This window comes from Podarcis muralis, chromosome 10, assembly GCF_964188315.1.
Source record: "Podarcis muralis chromosome 10, rPodMur119.hap1.1, whole genome shotgun sequence".
NCBI lineage: Eukaryota > Metazoa > Chordata > Lepidosauria > Squamata > Lacertidae > Podarcis > Podarcis muralis.
The window spans coordinates 30,692,184-30,712,430 of record NC_135664.1 but is presented as its reverse complement, the minus strand read 5'-3'; the positions used below and the strand labels follow the sequence as shown (position 1 = coordinate 30,712,430).

Below are 20,247 nucleotides of genomic sequence, written 5' to 3'. Positions count from 1 at the left end.
TGTACATGAACAAATACAGGCAGATATTCAGGAAATGTCAGATCCTTTTTTTTTTTTTTTTTTTAAATATATTTATTAAAATTTTCACATAAAACATAGATCAGAAATAACACAATTCATCATTGTCAATTTAACATCTCTCAGTTGTTGCATAGGACTCCCCCACACCTCCCGCATACACTTGCATCATTATTAAATTAATTTCAAACAAATTATCATTTTGCTCATAGTCTTAGTTTGGATTAGCATATAATTCATCCTTAAGTCTAATTTGGTGATAGACAATTGTTTTCTACTCTGGCATCCGGTTCAGCACTCAGCCAAATTACAATATTTTTGTAAATAGATCTTAAATTTCTTCCAGTCTTCTTCCATCCTTTCTTCTCCCTGGTCCCGGATTCTGCCGGTCATCTCGGCTAGCTGCATATAGTCCATCAGCTGCATCTGCCATTCTTCCACAGTGGGTAGCTTCTGAGTTTTCCAGTTCTTGGCAATCAATATTCTTGCTGCTGTTGTTGCATACATAAAAAATGTTCTGTCCTTTTTTAACACACTCTGGTCGACAATACCCAAGAGAAAGGCCTCTGGTTTCTTAGTAAAGGTGTATTTAAACACCCTTTTTAATTCATTGTATATTGTCTCCCAAAAGGCCTTCACTCTAGGGCATGTCCACCAGAGGTGAAAAAATGTTCCTTCATTTTCCTTACATTTCCAACATTTACTATCAGGCGAATGGTATATTTTAGCTAATTTAACAGGGGTCATGTACCATCTATACATCATTTTCATCACATTTTCCTTCAACGCATTACATGCAGTGAAGTTCAGCCCAGAGGTCCACAACCTTTCCCAATCTTCAAACATAATATTGTGCCCAATGTCCTGAGCCCATTTTATCATTGTTGATTTTACCATTTCGTCTTGTGTGTTCCATTTCAGCAGCAAGTTATACATTTTTGAAAGTACTTTAGTCTTAGGTTCTAACAGTTCAGTTTCTAACTTTGACTTTTCCACTTGGAATCCTAACTTTTTGTCATTTTTAAACACTTCTTTAATCTGAGAGGAAATGTCAGATCCTGGTGGGATTCTAACAGCAGGGTTATGAGGATAAACAGAATCTCGGTATTAACACAAGGCAGATATGGCCTGCTATCAATGGGACTGGGTGCTGCAAAGACAGCTGCGGAATGGATGTCTATCCTCTATTAATTCACTTCAGAAAATATTTCAGCTATGCCATTAAACTGTTGGAGTAAATTCAATCGCATGATTTACCTGATTGTTTTCTTGTTTCTTTCAGCAAATATCCCTGGCAGTGTTGCTGTGATGCTGTAGCACAAAACACTACTGCCATTTTTGGTGATAATAACTATGTTCTTTCCAAGACTTGGGTAAGCAATAATGTATTTATACTTAGATGAAGAAAATGGCATCGGGTGTCTGAAACACCACAGTTCCGTGATGGTAAACTCAAAGGATCAAAAGAAGAGGTCTTTAAAGGACAGGAGATTTAAAGAAGAAAGGCTGGAGTAAGAGAGTTGTGTTACACATACAGAAAAGACAATCAAGTCTCTAATGTGATAAAGAACTACTTGGGAGTAAGTCTCCCTGAATTTAATGAGACTTCCTTCTGAGTACAGAACTGAACTGTAACTGAGGGATTGTTGGCCATTTTGAAATATTTCCTAAGTTGCAAAGCAGAATAAATCATTTTATAACATTTTTCCATGTAAGGAAGCACAAGAAGCAGCAATGTGTTTGGAGGCGTGCAGAGGAGCATAGATTTCAGTTAAAACATTAAGAAAGGTTTTAGTAAGGAAACAAGCTGCCAGTCTCATTCACTGGAAGGAAAAAGGCAAATTGGACAAGCATTTATTGGGAATGCTTCAGGGAAAGTAATCTAGGTTTAGGATCAAAAGTGGGACTAGATTATTCCTTTAATAGCTGCAATACTGCAGTGCAGTAGTCAACTAATCATTTTCATAGGCTTTGATTTTATTGAGCTATGTGAATTGCGAAAAGCTTTGTTTGTAATTCAGGTTGTTTCCATGCATACAGATTAGCCTGAAACTATATTTTGTTCCCCCAGTTTATATGGTGAAGCTACGTAAATGACATAATTGTGAGCCCGTTACATTACATTGTTTTGTGTGTGGATATCTCTCTCTGACACTGTGAAGCACAAAAGGTTCCCTGGTTTTCCAAGGAACTCCAAGTTGCGTGTGGAGGTCCCCAAGCCACCCCTCAAAATAATTCACAAATCACACGTAATTTTAGTTTAAGGTTTTTGGCACTATTTTGGCCACAACTTTATTAAAATACAAAATCTGTGAGTGGTTGCTTAGACATTGGTTATGACTATCTGTCCCCCTGCCTGGGACAGAACTGACTTTCCAAACTCCATCGGAAGCCAGTGAAGGGAAAACAATGTTGGGGATCAGTTGAGCTGAGCGTCAGTCCCTCACTGCTCACCCAACCAGCTCCCCAAGGCTTGCGGGCCCTGGTCCCATTTCAGGGATTGGATGAAATTGTGGCAAGCCCCAGGATTCCTTTAACGGAATTCCCTTCCAGCACCATTGGAGGGGCAGGCACAGCCTATCCTGACCCCTCCACCACCAGTTTTTATAACCAATGCCTAACCGCAACCTTACAAGTTATGACGAATTGCTAAGTAGTAGGCAAAAACCAAGTGGCACCAGCCAATCAGCCAAATGGCAAAATTCCTACTAGGCCCCTGCCCCAAGGCAGACGACCCCATGACAGGCAAAGCAAGGTCAACCGGAACACAGGGCGGGCAGGCGATCCGATGCACTCTGCGAAAGAGAAAGCAAAAGCAGTGTGCCCCAATATTTAAAGCCTATGGTCCCACCCACCCAATTTGCCACATGCAATTTGCCCCAGCAACCCAGTCTATGAAGCAGGTTGCATGAAGGCTAGAGTATGAGTGGGGTGAGGCTTGATATGACGTTGATAAGACATGATCTGCAGCACATAGACATGCCTGTTGTGTGGTGGTGAAGGCAGCAAAATTCGTTGACTTTGCTGACTCCATTACATCCTTGAGTATCTGGCAAGCAGAGCTATCCCATGTGGTTGAGAGAAGTGTTGACACGTGTCTCAGTCTGGGACATGGTGCTGGAGACCTGCTGTAACAAGTCTGCCAGGCAATTTGAAGATAAAACAACTCACCTCCATGTTGAGTTGGATGCTTCTGTTACTATGGAGCCAGGTGAGGTTTCCGACACATCTTGCCCTAACTTGTGAGATTGGTTTCACTTGATGAGGCCTAAGGATGTGGACTAGGTTTTCAGTGGTTCAGTCCACAGCATGCTCTCCTGACTTTTACAGCTTCTTCAAGCTAGCCAAGGGGGAGTGGCCGGATTGGGTCCAGGAAGTGGATAATGAATATTTATAATTAAAGCTATGGTTTTCCCAGTAGTGATGTATGAAAGTGAGAGCTGAACCATAAAGATGCCTGATTGCCGAAGAATTGATGCTTTTGAATTATGGTGCTGGAGGAGACTCTTGAGAGTCCCATGGACTGCAAGAAGACCAAACCTATCCATTCTGAAGGAAATCAGCCCTGAGTGGTCACTGGAAGGACAGATCCTGAAGTTGAGGCTCCAATACTTCAATACTCCAACACCTCATGAGAAGAGAAGACTCCCTAGAAAAGACCCTGATGTTGGGAAAGATTGAGGGCACAAGGAGAAGGGGACGACAGAGGACGAGATGGTTGGACAGTGTTCTCGAAGCTACCAACATGAGTCTGACCAAACTGCGGGAGGCAGTGGAAGACAGGAGTGCCTGGTGTGCTCTGGTCCATGGGATCACGAAGAGTTGGACACGACTAAATGACTAAACAACAAAGGGGTTCTTGGCACTCAGAAGGAAATGGTAGTTCAGCCATTCCTAAAGAAGTCCTTGGACCCTGAGGTACTTGACAGATACTATCCAGTCACAAAAAAAACCCCTCTGAAGGGGAAACTTCAGGGAAGTTTTTAGTGTTTGGTGCTGTATTGTGGAAAATAACAGTTAGGGAATCACCAGTCAAATGGAATAAACTGTTGTGTGACTGCAGCCTGATCCATGCAAAGACAAACATGTAATAATAAATCTGAAGTAAAGCTATCCAACTTCTGCAAACAGCTTTATTGAAAGTGCTCCAATTCTTATATATGTTCTCTGCTTGCTAATAAAGAAGTTATTCTCTCTTACCAGGACAGGTCTCTGTTTGCAGTAGAGCACACTGAGGACACTCTTAATAATTGATCATATAGCCTCTCTCTCTAACTGGGATGAATTTGGTAGAGCAAGGGCAAGGCTGATCTCTTCGGAGTTTCTCTTGATGTGCCAGTTCAAAAATTACCATTCATCTTCATCTGAAAAAGAAGCACCTTCAACAAAATTATGTTGTTAAATATCTTAATTGAATCTAGATCAAAACTTTCCAAAATCTCGAATCTTTAGGATTAATTCAAGTAAGCTAGCCAGGTTCAACCAGGGTCAATACATATGTCATTATCTCTGAAAAGATACTCATTAATGTTGATTTAGCTCCCCAAGAGGAAACTCAGCGAGCATCCATTGCAGAATGCTATAATACTTGAGGCTTGGAGCTTGAAGCATGAATTAAGGCTATTAGCCTTTATGCCTCACAATGGGCAAAATCCATTTGCCCTGGAGAACAGTACCGATGCATGAAAGATGATGATTGGATTCCATAGGGTCCTGGTTTTACAACCTTCTCTGCCCATGTGTGTCTATGGGCATATTGGCAGACCACAAAGCCAGATGCTAGGAGAAATGGGAGGTCAGCATGTATCAACGGATTGTGCCAAGAGAAATTAGAACATATTGATCTCTGAGTTCAAGGCAGTGATTGTTATTTTTAAGCTTCCATTGCATCATCAGAAAATCCTGGGGTTCATAGTTTTTTTCTTCCTGGCTGGTTGTTGGTGTGGGCTTTTGTGGGTGGGTGTATGTGCTTCAGAACTATTATTTTTACCCCTATACAAATGCACAATGATTTAATCAACGAGGCTACAATCCTAAATCAATTTATCTGAGTAACCTCCATAATGTATCCTACTTATTTCTGACTACACATGTACAGTATTAAATTGTTAGCTAACCTACCGAAACAAATTTTTCTTTAATACAACCATACAAAATATATTTTTTTCTCTAGAACCCCTATTACTGTCATTATATTGTGATAGATATATAATAATGACTTTATGGTCTGGAAACTGACTTATTTGTCTTATAATGGATTTTGTGTGTTCTGTTAAATTCAACTGATTCTAATATGTAATCTCATCATTAGGCAACAGTCTAAATTGCTGTATTAATGAAAAGAGGTCACAAAAGCCAACAGACCAAAATATGTATCTTAGTTAGAATAATACACATTAGAGGTAATATGGATATTTATCAGTTTTAGGGGGGGGGATAAAGCTAAAATGAGGACTTTGGGTCCAAGGTAATCCCAAAAAACGTAGATCCAACTCAAGATAGAATATTAAGACATTAAAAAAAAAGAATTGCTCATTCCTAGAATTAAATCTAGACTAGAATGTATAGCCTTACACATGAAAGTATTAAAAACAGCATTAGCACATAGTTATATGAATTAATGTATGTAACAAAAAGACCTTTGTTTTCAAAAGCGCCAAACATGTCAACAGCATTTTTGTACACAGAGACATTGAGTACAAATTACATAAACTGAATCTCAAAGTCAAACTTTATGAGATTTTGGAGATCTCAGGTCAGGTCTCCTGTCTCTTTAAGGCTGTAGTCGTATTTCCCGTTGAACCCAACAGGACTTACTTTTTAATAGTCAGGTATAGGACTGTGCTGTGTCAGTGTATGTGTGTGAATTGCATCAGGAGAAATGTGCTGGGAGAGTACCAAAGAGGCACTTAAAAATGGGGTGGTAAGAAATGATGGAGAAAGGATTCAATCACCCTTGCACCACACTCTGTTTTTTATTAAATTTTCCTTTCATCTAATTTGGCCATCATGTTTGGTCAGCAGCAGCACCCCAAGAGAGTTTTTCCTGTGAGAAAGAAAGGTCTAGTCTGTAACAGAGTAAAAGGATATGGTCTTTTTGCAGTCTATTGGAATGGAAAACATACAAATTCTTTACAATCCATAGTATTGTCCTGTCATTCATGTGCTCTGGTACGCGTATGGAAAAAATCTGGATAGGCAATCTAGAGGAAACTTAAAATATACCTTTGCTGAAGCCATTTTTGTAGTAAATACAAAGTCCTAATAGCTTCCTAAATTAGGCACTGAATCTGAATTTTATTAGATGTTCTGCAGTGCATTTAGACAGCTTGCTTGCATTAAAAGCGGGCTCTATGGAGTTTTGAAACTGAATATATTAACACCCAGAAGGATTCAAAAATGGGGATGCAACCTGTTTAAAATGAACAGGGCACTTAATTCACCATCTGTGGTTCTTGTTGTGCTCTATATTTATCTGTGGCCAAATGTGGATATGTCTAAACCTGTACTGGATGGTGAATCCAAAGTGTTGGCATTTCCTAAATGCATTTTTTACAGTGTATTTTGTCAGAAGCAAAATATTCCCCCTGACAATACATGTGTAATATTTACAAATCTGCAAAAAAAAAAGAAGAAAAAAAGGTGCTTCATGAACTATGATTTTATATTGTTTTTGTTTTAATTTGTATGCAACTTTTGATGTGATCTGAAGACAGAGAATGCAGTTAATCACTGTGCAAGTATGTGCCAAATGTGGTTCTAGGGGATTCCAGCTTAAATGAAACAGACTATGTAACGCAACGTCGCAAAAATATAGAAGTAGAAATGTTATAGTATAGAACTCTCGTTAGTTTCTCATATCAGATTTAAAGTCTCACTACAATGCACTTTCCATGATTTTAACAATTAATAAAATCCCACACCTCAGTGTTCAATGAGGCTTACTCTAGGTAACCACAGAGTGGCCACATTACTGGTTTTCCTCAACCTTTCCATCTCTGTTTCTGTGTGATGAGCTGTTTCAAATTCATGTTGAGGAGGATGACTGCAGAACTTGAGAATGGTAGGTATTATGTAAATTATTTGAGCCAGTAGGCGTTTGAGGATTTCCATCACAGCAGTAATGGGTCTGCACTGGTATAAAGGCAGATTCTGTGCAACAGGTAAATGACCCCAGAAGGGAAATGAGAGTGTCATCTTCACTTGCCTTTGCTCTCCAAATGCTCATGGTCCCCCAAACCAAGGGGAGTCCATCCTGCTTTCCTCTACCTTCTTTATTCTCTTCTTCCTTTCCATCCTTCCTTCAAGTATCAGACACCATCTTCCTCTATCTCTACGGCCATGTACACACTCTTTTACACTGCATCTAGTTCTCTCCCACCACTGGTCTGAGGAGCACGCAATGTGAGCCACACACCATCCATATCTATCCCGTTGTTGTTTCTTAGGAAATTCTGCGTTTTGATGCATTTCCCCCCAAAACCAGCTTTGAATCAAACTGAGAAAAAGAATGGCTCTAGCTATGTTTTAAACTGGTAATGTGTACACAGCATATTCAGATATACATTCTCTCCCCGCTCCCCCGCCATTCAAAGCTTGACAAGAACCCTGCTATCACTTCTACGGAAACAGCTCTGTTCTAAAAACTATAAAAAGGCTGGTGGAAAGAGATGCACAAAGTTGGGATCTAAGTGGAAGATAGGAGGAGCATTAAGATTGCCAGCCATAGGAGCCAACTCCTAGGGGCTGAGGTCCCTTCGGGCCCCCAATAAAATATTTGCACCCCCACCCCACCCCAGTTGATGGGCATTGGCATTCAAATGCTGTGTATGCACCGTGTCTTGTGATCAATTATATAGGGTGGGGCCTACCTGGGTCCCTTCAGTATTTTATTCAAGTTAGCACCCCTGCTGCCAGCCTTCACTCACTGCCAGGGCTCCTATGTTTTTAATAGGTGCATGAAGTTCAACAGGTAAAGCAGTGGAGCTGAGTTCCTGCAGTTAGAAGATATAGAAACCTTTCTGCCCAAAGGCAGTGGCCCTGCTTAGTGAGGAAAGAGAGGGTAGGGGGGAAATCCCCCACATCCATTCTCAGCAGCGGGTGGTAGCAACATCAAGTAATAACTTGCGCATCAACTTTCACGTGCTTTTCAATGGAAGGGGCATCTCAACATTTAGAGCGATGACCACACACAGCGAGGTTTTAAGATGGGGAGCTGCCTTTGTCTGTTTAAGATGGGGAGCTGCCTTTGTCAGAGCTCACAGGAGGGGTGCCAACTAGAAATATTGACGGGGGTGGGGGGGGCAGATAAGCCCCGCCCTGCGTAATGGAGAAGACGTCGGGCACGCACACTAGTTGAATGGCCATCTACTGGGGAGGGGGGCTGCCCCCCTCAAATGTTTTGGGGGAGCCGAAAAGACCGCAGCCCCTAGGGGTGGGCTCCTATAATCGTATACACACAAAGGGTTTGAAAAGAAGCAAACACCCAGTGTGACGACGCCAAACGGAACGAGTTCGTGGCCTGTGTCCGCAGAGTGAGGTCCAGAGGGGAGTCCCAGACGGCCGGGCTGGGCGCCAAAGCGACGGACGGGCTGCCTTCGACGGGAGAGCAACGGGGCGCGCAGGGAGAGCGAGGGGGCGGGGTTAGGGCTAATTCCAGAGGAGCGCGGAGGAAAAGCTTGGAGAACGGGAAGCGGGGAAGCAGAAGCGCGCGGTGCGTCTGCAAGCGAGGCGTCCTGAGCGGGAACTCGGGGGAAAAGAGCGCGAGGAGCAGGCGAAGGAGGCTGGCAACTTGGCGCGCTTGACCGACGGCAACCGTGCTGGAGAGAGAGGCGCCACCCCTCTCGCCGCTCCTCTCTGACTGCCTCCAGAAGGAAAAAGTGAGCGGGAAAGGAGCGCGTCGGAAAGGCGGGAAAGCTGAGAGAGCGCGAGCGGGAAGCGTCGCCATGCACTTCGGAGACGGTGCCGGCGGTTCCCCCGCCTGGGGAGCGCCGTCGTCCGCCTGGAACGCGAGCGAGGCGGAGGAATCGGGCGGAAGCGCCGAGCCTCCCCGGTCCGGCGGCGGCGGCGCCAACGGGAGCAGCAGCAACCGCTACGGGCGGGACGAGGAGCTGGCCAAGCTGGAGGTGGCCGTGCTGGCCTTGACGTTCGCCTTGGCGGTGCTGGGCAACTCCTTCGTGCTGCTGGCGCTGCACCGGACCCCTCGCCAGAAGACGTCGCGCATGCACCTCTTCATCCGCCACCTGAGCCTGGCCGACCTGGCGGTGGCTTTCTTCCAGATCCTGCCGCAGCTGTGCTGGGACGTGACGCACCGCTTCCACGGGCCCGACGGGCTGTGCCGCGTGGTCAAGCACTTGCAGGTCTTCGGCATGTTCGCGTCGGCTTACATGCTGGTGGTGATGACGGCCGACCGCTACATCGCCGTGTGCCACCCGCTCAAGACGCTGCAGCAGCCCAGCAAGCGCTCCCGCTGCATGATCGCGGCCGCCTGGGCGCTCAGCTTCGTGCTCAGCCTGCCGCAGTACTTCATCTTCTCGCTGCGCGAGGTGGAGAGCGGCTCGCAGGTCTACGACTGCTGGGCGCAGTTCGTCATGCCCTGGGGGCCGCGCGCCTACATCACCTGGATCACGGGCAGCATCTTCGTGGCGCCCGTCGTCATCCTGGTCACCTGCTACGGCTTCATCTGCTACCACATCTGGAGCAACGTCCGCGACAAGACCCGACGGCGGCAGAGGCGGGAGGCGGCTCCTCCTCGAGGGGGCGCCCTGCGCAAGGGGCTGCTCCTCACGCCCTGTGTCAGCAGCATCAAGAACGTCTCCCGCGCCAAGATCCGCACCGTCAAAATGACCTTCGTGATCGTCTCGGCTTACATCGTCTGCTGGGCGCCGTTCTTCACCGTCCAGATGCGCTCCGTCTGGGAAGACCACTCCAACTGGCATGGTAGGTACTACCTGCTGCGCTGAGTCTCTCTCTCTCTCTCCATCCTTCCCCCGGGAGTCTTCCTCCTCTAGTAGGAATCCAGAGTGACTCCGGATTTCCACTCTACTAGCGCTGCTGCTGGCTTCTCCGCACACAACCTGTTGCTTTCTCTAAGCGATCAGAGTTGAATTTTGCTTTGGCAGCAAGCTCTGAACCCGTTTCTCAACTTTGCACCCCAAGCCTAAGGCAACATATTTCAATTATTTGGAAGTAATATGTGGCCCAGTCCTGCCTATGTTTCACTGGAGCTCACTCCAGAGCAAGTGGGCAATTTATTTCAGGCACACATGCATTCTAAAGTTGCCCACTTAAGACCGACTGCTCTCTGAATGGAGTTTACTTCTTAAGGCAGTATGCTTAGAATTGCAACTTAATGTTTAGAACACAGTAATGTTAATCTCCCACGTTAGATTCAGGCTTACTAAGGAGGAAATGGATTTAGACTAGACATATCAAATATTTAAAACTGAAAATTCACCATTGGACTGTGGTGGACAAGGGCACTGATGTACTGCCAGAAATGTTCTTGCATGAACTGAGCTCCTCTGCCTTCTCCTTGCATTTGGGTTATAGATGCTGGTTTGAGTAAAATGCCTATCGGCAGTGCAACCCTGCACATGTTTGCTTCAGACTAAGACACAACAATGCCTCCCTCCCTCCCTCCGTCCCTCACCTAAGCCTTGGTACAAATTTTCATTTGGAAGTGTTTGGTATTCTAGCAACTGAAAGGAGAATAATGGGTTGTTGGAAGGAATATAAACTTTCTGCATTTCAAAGTCAGGATTGCAATCTATATTTCAGTATCAACAGGTTGAATTTAACTTGCTCACACGCAATCTTGCCCTTTTACGGACAGCACAAGTTATATATTTCTACTCAGAAGTAAGTTAATTTGAGCAAACTCTCGTGTAAATGGATGTACTATTCAGCCTCTATCTGTATTGATTTGGTAGCCCCTGGTGGTAGTATATACAAATAGGGGGCATGGGTAAAAGCCTCAGCGCCTAGGGCTTGCCGATCGAAAGGTCGGCGGTTCGAATCCCCGCGGCGGGGTGCGCTCCCGTTGTTTGGTCCCAGCGCCTGCTAACCTAGCAGTTCGAAAGCACCCCCGGGTGCAAGTAGATAAATAGGGACCGCTTACTAGCGGGAAGGTAAACGGCGTTTCCATGTGCGGCTCTGGCTCGCCAGAGCAGCGATGTCACGCTGGCCACGTGACCCGGAAGTGTCTCCAGACAGCGCTGGCCCCCGGCCTCTTGAGTGAGATGGGCGCACAACCCTAGAGTCTGTCAAGACTGGCCTGTATGGGCAGGGGTACCTTTACCTTTTTTATACTGAAAGAGTAGCAAAAATACACATTCTCATACAGTAATTGTAAATAAAATTCATAATGGGTGTCATTTTAGTACGCACCCTGCGTCTTTAGGCATGAAACTAAATACATTTATTCTAAAGGCATCTCTGAAGGTCCACCAAAGTAAATTATTACTATTTTAAAAAATCATTCTAAGGTGCTCACTGCAGGTTATGACCCCCTCCCCCAAATCACTATGAGGTAGTTTAGGCTTACAGAGAACAATCAGTCTAGTGAGCTTAATGGCTGAGTGATGATTAATTAGATCGTATCATGTGATTATTGAGCTTATTCTATTTGTAAGACCTGACATAGCTATAACAATTCATTTACCTGTGTCAAGTCAACTGTTCCACACAGGACTTCGCTATCAATCATAGGCTTGAAGAGATTCTTTAAAACATTGGTTATGTGATTTGGTCTTCCCTGCCTTTATTTTCTTTCGTGTAGCTGTGAGGAGCTGATGACGGTTTGTCTGCTACATTACAAAAAAAATAAAATGTTTAAAAGAGTCTGAAGTAAACACAAATAACGTCCGGTTCTAGTGGAAAGTACAGAACGTAAAATATTCAGGGGGAAATCTTGCTTGCAATGTAAATTTAAAATCACATAATTATGTAAATAATAATTTGAGACGTTCATGATCTCTAAGCCCCACAGCTTTCTCTAATTTTTTTTTAAGGCTCTGTGATAGCTAGGGTTGTTTGCAGTTAATTGGTCTGATGAACAACAGACAACACAAGCCAAACTTTGCACTTAACTTCACAAGGGACTCAAAATGTATCTGCAGAGTTTTGTTTCCTTTTGCAGAAGCTAAATATCAAAGTATAGCACCAAACAGTTATAATGGATGAATTTGTAATCATACCTCTAGAAGCGATCTGAAAGGTTCTCCTAAGCCATGTTTGCCATAGCATACATATTGAAAAGAATAATACATAAAATTGAAGCCTTATCCATTAGAACCACGATAAGGCAATTAACTTGTCAGATTGTGTGAGACACTCATGACCAAGAAGAGTTGTTGTTGTTGTTTTTTACAAGCTTGCAAAATGTTTATTTTGAAGTGTAGAAAAATGAAAACTCGATAAAAATATATTTTTAAGGTAAAGGTAAAGGTACCCCTGCCCGTACGGGCCAGTCTTGACAGACTCTAGGGTTGTGCGCCCATCTCACTCAAGAGGCCGGGGGCCAGCGCTGTCCGGAGACACTTCCGGGTCACGTGGCCAGCGTGACATCGCTGCTCTGGCGAGCCAGCGCAGAACACGGAAACGCCGTTTACCTTCCCGCTAGAAAGCGGTCCCTATTTATCTACTTGCACCCGGGGGTGCTTTCGAACTGCTAGGTTGGCAGGCGCTGGGACCGAGCAATGGGAGCGCACCCCACCGCGGGGATTCGAACCACCGACCTTTCAATCGGCAAGCCCTAGGCGCTGAGGCTTTTACCCACAGCGCCACCCGCGTCCGCGTTTTTTTTTAACCAACCTCTTATTTTGATATTCGTTTCAGGTTAACAATACATGCAAACCTATACTTGCATACACAAATAGCAGTTATGGGAACAATACTTTGCTTTCTGCTCATTGGACATTGCAGTGCCCCAATGAGTCATATTAACCTAGGTCTGCCATATTTCAAAAAGTAAAAAACCAGAACACCCCAAAATTGTTGACCTTTTTTTCGATTGACTTGCCTAAGATCCAGGACAAAGCGATGCCTTTTGGAAATTCTCCTGGACATAAATTCCACCTTTGAAATCCCAGTAATGGCAACCCCAGATTAACCCAAAATGTCTATTGATCGGTAGTGTGTAAGCAGTAGATAGAATATTTCAGCACAGGTAAGCACAGCATGTTTAAATCCAGTGACAGGTATGTGTGACAGGTAGATAGATGTGTGTGTGTGTTTATGACTATTAAATCAGATCATCTGAAATTCAAAACATAAAAGAGTACAGATTTCAGATTTCCTTTGGCAATTTTCTTTCCTCACTTCTTGGTTGAGCAGTACCAAGCAGAGCTTTTTAAAAGCAACAACAACACCACCCATAATCTGAAGTCCTTTGATTCAGGCTGTTGCAAACAGTTCAATATGCCCTCTGCCATATGTAATATGGGATCCTGAACAGCCTGAGCTCCATAATTTTATTTTTGTGCAATATCAGGACAATGGGTGAGGGTGATGAGAGGCTGCTGGAGGCAGGGCTTGTCAGAAAACCACTGAAGATGATTTTCTGAGAGGTTTCCATTGCCTATCCTAATAAAGGTTGATTTGAAATCACAGGAAGGTCAAGTATCCTACTTGACACCATTTCAACAGAATCAGAGGCAAATGAAATTTTAGTGGCTTCAGGGAGGGAAGAAGCAGCCTGATTATAACGAACAAACTTGCTTCCAGATTAAACGAAGGAAATGCACTCATGCATATCAAATAAGACCACTTGCTTAGTCCTGCTGGCTCCTAAAATATATCGCTGCCCTTTTAAAACGGCAGTTGCTACGTCCGAACACACTTTATATAACAAAGTACACCACAAGATTGATTTTAATTTTGAGAATTTATACCTCATTTACCTGCAGTGACACTTAAGAAAACATTTGCATAATCGCAATGTACCAAGACAATACAATAAACAAGAAAAATCCATCATAAAACCAGATCTTATGAAAACCAATAAATCATAAAAGGAAAGACTTGCCATAAAATTAAAATTGCATCACAGATATGCCCACCCATATTAACATTAAGGAGATCAAGCACTAAAATAAGTTACATTTTTTTTATGTAATGCATCTAGGTGGGAGATCAAAGGGGTTGTATTATTTGCATATATCAAGGCTAGCCAACAGAATGACCTGAAGTTTTTAGGACTACAGCTCCTATTAGTTCCAGCCAGTATGTCCAAAGGTCAGGGATGGTGGGATATATAGTCAGAGAACCTCTGCAGGGCATCTCATCAGCTACTCTAGGTGTAAATATTATACTGCTGAATTTCTCCTTAATTTGGGGGTTTCTGAATTACTGGAATTTTTTTAATAGGAGCCACACTGATTAAATGCTGGAGTTCATGGGTCTACCAGATATATATTCTGAACTCCTGGTGCATAAATGTGAACCAAGTTTATAAAAAATTATAAGAAGAAAATGCACAGTGAGGAAAGGATGATGATTGCACATGCACAAAATCTGTTATCGGTATCATGAAATTATCTTTTATCTGAAGGCAATTTGTGTTGGGAAGATACAAAAGATGATGGAGTCCTGTGCCTTTAATAGTTGGATAGAAGAGGAATTTCAGTAGGTAATAGCTTGCGGGCAAACCACACCTGCTGAAATTCCCCCCCCCCCTTCTGCACAGCTATTAAAGGCAGGGGCGGAGGAAGGGGTGTGTGGCCGCCTCAGGCGTCACCACTGGGGTGTGTGTGACAAAATGCCAGGCAGCATGCCCAAGTCACTGCGTCTCTCCTGGGAGAGACGCAGTGGCTTAGGTGCTTGCAGGCTCCGCGCTGCCCAAACGCTCTGCCCGCTGCCTCCCCCCAGCTGTAGGGCGGCTGAGTGGGAGGAGGCAGGCAGACTCCAGAGGCCCCATGGTGCGCCCCGCCCTTATAGGTGGCTTGCCCCGCCCCTGGGTGCGCCGTCCCAGGTACCCGAGTGGCTTCCTCCGCCACTGATTAAAGGTGCAGGAGTCTGGTCTCTTTTACACCTGGCCTCTGTAGGGCAATTGGAGTGGGCTCTATGAAACTGGTAAAATAATAGCAGAGTGAGACTAGGAGGATATCCCTGTTCTGTTCACAAATGTTGGGACCCACCAGTTAACTGACTCTGCACCAAGTCCTTACCAAGTTTATATCTGTGTCACAGTGGCAGACACACTCTTTTGGGGACAGGTGCATGATTAGTTATTTGTAGAAGAGGACAAAATACGACCCTTGAACAAAATTTCTCTTAATGTCCACAGCCTAAGCCTAGAGATGGCATTACAAGGAATTAATGAGCTGTCTGTTCAGTCCACTGAACAGTTGTGCAGAATGTTTGAGGTTGTTTGTACCAGAGTATAACTAAAGCAGAATTGAGTTTACAAGTAGCTGTCTGGATTAAGTAGAGACAGAGAATATACTGTACAAACAAGATTTTAAGAGGCATTTAACAAAGCACCACAGCCTCTGTTCCAGCAAGTAAGTTTTCAGGCTGGTGTGTAATAATGGTTGCGTTAGTAAAAACATTGCCAACCTGTGGGACCGAACTGGTGTTGAAGGTCAACTGGGAACACCTTACTGGTGAAGCAGGCTGGGTTGCCTCTGCAACATCATGAGCAGCCAGCAGCGTTAGATGTAGTTAACCAGCATCTCACGTTTGCATGGGGGGGGGGGGGCATTATACTAATACTTTCCTGGCAGGAGAGAGACCATGATCACACACCTTCCATTTTGAAGGGGTTCCATTCTAGATAATCTTACATTCCTTTATTTTAAGCACGTCTAATACTTTTTATTGCTATGCAGTGCCTAATCTGCTTTAGCAAGTTAATCCTGGGACTCGGCCACATTAGTCAAAAAACAGCGTTTTGAATGCATTATAAAAATGCAACACCAGATGGTGCTGGCGAACAAAACAAAATTTATTTAGGATTTTCCATAGCGTTCCCCCCCCCCCTTAAGTTATAACAATTTAATTTTTGACTTATTTATATCGGTTTCCCCCCCTGTGTGTAGATCCACCCCTGGATTTAAATTGCATTGATGGCAAATTGCATTGATGGTAAGAATAATTATTACAATAAATCAGAGCAGCCTAATCCTATAGTATCTATGCAGGATATATCTTATGAAACAAAATAAATGCATAAACAAGGAGCTACAGTTGAGGAACATAATGTGTATTCATCTGCTATGGTGAGCATCTTCATATCCACTCTTATTTAGTGATTTTCTCTGTTAATGAAATGGTTAACCACTGAATCAACTAGTCTTGGTATGGCGTATGAAATATGAAATGGAAGTTTTCTGTTTCATTTGAAGGAATAAAACAAGGCCATGCATCGGCCTGGTGTCATTATTTACATATAAAAATATTAAGCTTTTTGTAAAAAAAATATCAGAGAAGCAGTTGGTTAATGGCACAGATATTTGCTAAGTAATTCTCTGCTTTGTATTGACAGAGTCAGAAGACATTTTAATTACTGTCACTGCCCTTTTGGCCTGCTTGAACAGTTGCTGCAACCCATGGATCTACATGTTCTTTAGTGGGCACCTCCTGCACGACTTCATACGGAGCCTCCTGTGCTGTCAAAAAACTGGGCAGAGGCTGAATAAAGAAGATTCCGAGAGCATCAGCAGAAGACATACTACTTTCACCAACAACAGAAGCCCGACAAACAGTTTGGACATGTGCAGAAAATCTCCAGATTTAGCACAGTCCATTAGGTCCATCCCCATTACATCCTGAAGCGTATATTTTAAAAACTGGCGTCCCATTGAGTTCCAGAATAGCACTTTTAGCACTTTAGCCATTCGTTACCATGTGACCCATGAACTAACAAGATGAGGGTAACTTTTTTGAAAAACAACAACGCAAATATGATGGTTTTGCATCAATGTAAATAAAGTTTGTAAGTCAATCTATTAAAAAGTATAGGAATATATATGTTCAATGAAAAAGAAGGGAAACAGTAATGCGTGTAAATATTTTTCTACAAAGCTACAGTATTAACTTCACATTTGTTTGTTTGTTTGTTCTCAGACTCAATTACGTATAAATTAAATGCAGTGTGACTGTAAATGCAGTTGGTACTTCAAAACAGTCAAAAAAATAATTGCCCAGATCCTTGGTTGGAATACAGTCCTGGGCACCGTTTACATGTAGCTCTCAGAAACAAGTGAGCCTGACATATGTAACCTGAGCACAGGACTGCAATGTTGGCGCATTAGGTATAGCTTCATGGTTGGTGCCGTTGAATGGTAGCATTTACAAAACAAAGCAAGTGAAGTCCTGAACTGAAATCTGTAGACGAAATTAATAGTTCTTGGTTGAGGAACATCCTGATACTATACCAATGTAGCCCCACAAAATTAAGGACATTTGACTAAGTGTAGACTAAATCTATGGCTGCCTTTTTACCCAAATCCTGTGAGAAACAATGAGATCTAAGTGAATTGGATTTTTCTAGATGATACAATAGGATGCACATGGAACCTCCAGCTAATACACGCTTTCTCATTTAGTGTCAGGGGAAACACTTTGTAGTGGTGAGAGGGGGAAAGAGTGGTAATATAGGGTGTATACTGGGAAACGGTTGCATGTATTGCATCCACTGTGAGCATCAGAATTCCTTCTCTTTCAAGAAGCCTATAGGCGCTCTCTCTCTCTCTCTGTGTGTGTGTGTGTGTGTGTGTGTGTGTGTGTAGGATTCAATCCCTGCTTATAATGGGCTTTGGAAATGTTCTTAAAGAACTCAAAATGTTGACAGGGTCCACAAAAGAATGGTAATATCTTCCTCAAAAAGTTTCAAGTCAACGTTGCTAATGCTGATTTGCTTCTTGCACCCCTGAACAGACTATACACAGATAGTCCATTCAGAGGGCCTGATAAAAAGCAGGATCATGTGGTTGGCTTGAAGGCACTCATAAGATGGCGGTGCCCTCTGATCTCTTTCTAGATTTTAGTGTGGAACACAGTTTTATTTAGGAAAGCAGCTGAGGCCTGCATGATTGAATTAATATCAGGTGGGGCTGTTCAACTAAGTTTGACTCTGGGTAGACGTGTTGCAATCAATAGACAACTTAGTCACATTCATTCATTTCAGTGGCTCTGTTCTGGTTTAGTTGAATGCCATCCTTGGATTTCATAATGATCCTGTAGAAAATGACCATAATCCACCCAGTGTACCATATGTCACAAGCCATCTTTATATCAAGTGATTTTTGTTAATTTGTTGTTTATTGGTTCTCGCCACATCTTCTGCTTGTAAGAGCAGAAAAGCAATATGCCCTGCCTTTGCGACAAAATCACTCTGCTGGCTTATATTTAGTTAGTGGATCACAAAACAAACCCCAGGCTTTTCTCAGCAATACCACTGCCTATGTAATTATCTCACTGTGCATTTCTTTTCATTTAATTTTATTATCTATGGTAGCACCATATGTTGTCTTCCCCAAAATTGCTTCTTGTTGGTTTCAAAACATAATATCTCAGCAATGACTTTGTATAAATTTCTAAGCATGCACCATTCTAAGAATGCTTGCTCTGCGGCACAAGGTTGAAAATAATTTACAAAAATAAAAAAAATAAAATGAAGTTTTCAAGGAACGGTGCAGGATTAAAAGTCTAACTCTGACTTTTGTGGTATTTTCTCACATTACTAAGCTGCTGTGGAATGTAGTCGAGCTGCGTCATTTTTCTAGTGATATACGTGAACACTCAAATGAAAAGGATGTTTTCATTTTATTTCCGTTTCCCTGTCCTGAATATCACCCTAGCAAAGACTCTCCTACTATGAATTATAGACATATATGCAACAATCAGCAATGCTTTTTCTCTCTTCTAGCTTGATTGAGCTGTTATACTTTGTTTGGCCTTAATGTACAGCTTGTTAAACCTTGTTTGCCCTTTAATGTACAGCTTGTGACATCCATGATTGTGTCTTGCTACTTCTGTTGTCCTTTTGCATTGCTTGTAATTTCTTTGAAATAACTAACCAGAGAGGGTTAGTGGTGGTTTTTTTAAAGGTACATCTGGGACATATATATTAAATTGCCCATGTCCCAGATATGGGTGTATTCCAGGATCTTCATTTAATTTGGTTTTTAGAGTATTCCTTCTATATTCATCTATCTATCTATCATCTATCTATCTATCTATCTATCTATCTATCTATCTATCTATCTATCATCTATCTATCTATCTATCATCTATCTATCTATCTATCTATCTATCTATCTATCTATCTATCTATCTATCATCTATCTATAACATCTATCTATTCATACATTCCTTCAAGGAATTACTACTATGACCTCAGCATTTGGATTTATAGGTTTTTTTCTGGCTGAATGTCATACTGCTATGTAAAACACATGGGAGTTAAAATGTAGGAACAAAGAGGGGAGTTTCCATTTTCAGAAAAGTCAGTAATACAATTTGATACCATTGTGGGCTGCAGGGATGTGATGCAACAGCAAGGAAAGGCTGTTTAAAGTAGCCATGAGTGGTATGCAGCAAAATACCTCCACTAGCACAGAGACTACAGTGGGACTTCCGCTCCCTCTCCTCTTCCCACGTATCACCCTAAATCTGTTCTGGGAATCCTTTCAGGATTCAAATCCTTCCAAGGCAACTTACAAGTAACATTGAAATACATTGAGAAAATTATAGTACTATAAACAATATAAAAACAGAACAAGTTATCAGTTGATGGTAGATGGCCCTGTCAGTGTGTTTGTGTGTGTGCGCGCGCGGGAAAGCCCCAGCTGGAACAGGCGCTGAGGTATTTTCACAGGGTGGTTGTTGTGGGAGAGGTTTCTGTTCTTTCTGTTCTTGACAATCAGCTCTGCTACCTCAGCGAAGGAGCCATCTTAGGCACCTTCTTCTCCCATCTTCTGAAGCCATCATCATTCCAAAAGGTAGGGGGACGCATTGCATTCTGGGACAAAAAGGGTGTCTGCCACAGACAATGGCATCCCCCTCCAAAATGCCCTGAAATGATACGGCATTCTGTGGGTGAAAAATGGCAACTCCTAGCTGTTGATCTCTTAAGAGAAGTTCTGCCTTGTTCTATTGGTGGAAGGAAGGAGGAAAAGAAGGAAGATCCATTGTTCAATGAAATGTATGCCCCCTGAAATTTTAGAATAATTTTGACCCTAGTTTCAGGGAGACCTGAATTTCACAACACACCTCACTGTATTT

At 42.9% G+C, this 20,247-nt stretch overlaps 1 protein-coding gene across 1 annotated transcript; it reads left to right on the top strand.

Moving 5' to 3' along the window:
* Window positions 1-8,673: 8,673 nt before the first annotated feature.
* AVPR1A (arginine vasopressin receptor 1A) lies at window positions 8,674-19,129 on the top strand. The gene is made up of 2 exons (XM_028747415.2): window positions 8,674-9,957; window positions 16,505-19,129. Exons 1-2 carry the CDS (start codon window positions 8,964-8,966, stop codon window positions 16,789-16,791), a joined length of 1,281 nt encoding a protein of 426 aa, XP_028603248.2. The 5' UTR covers window positions 8,674-8,963; the 3' UTR covers window positions 16,792-19,129.
* The last annotated feature ends 1,118 nt before the right edge of the window (window positions 19,130-20,247 follow it).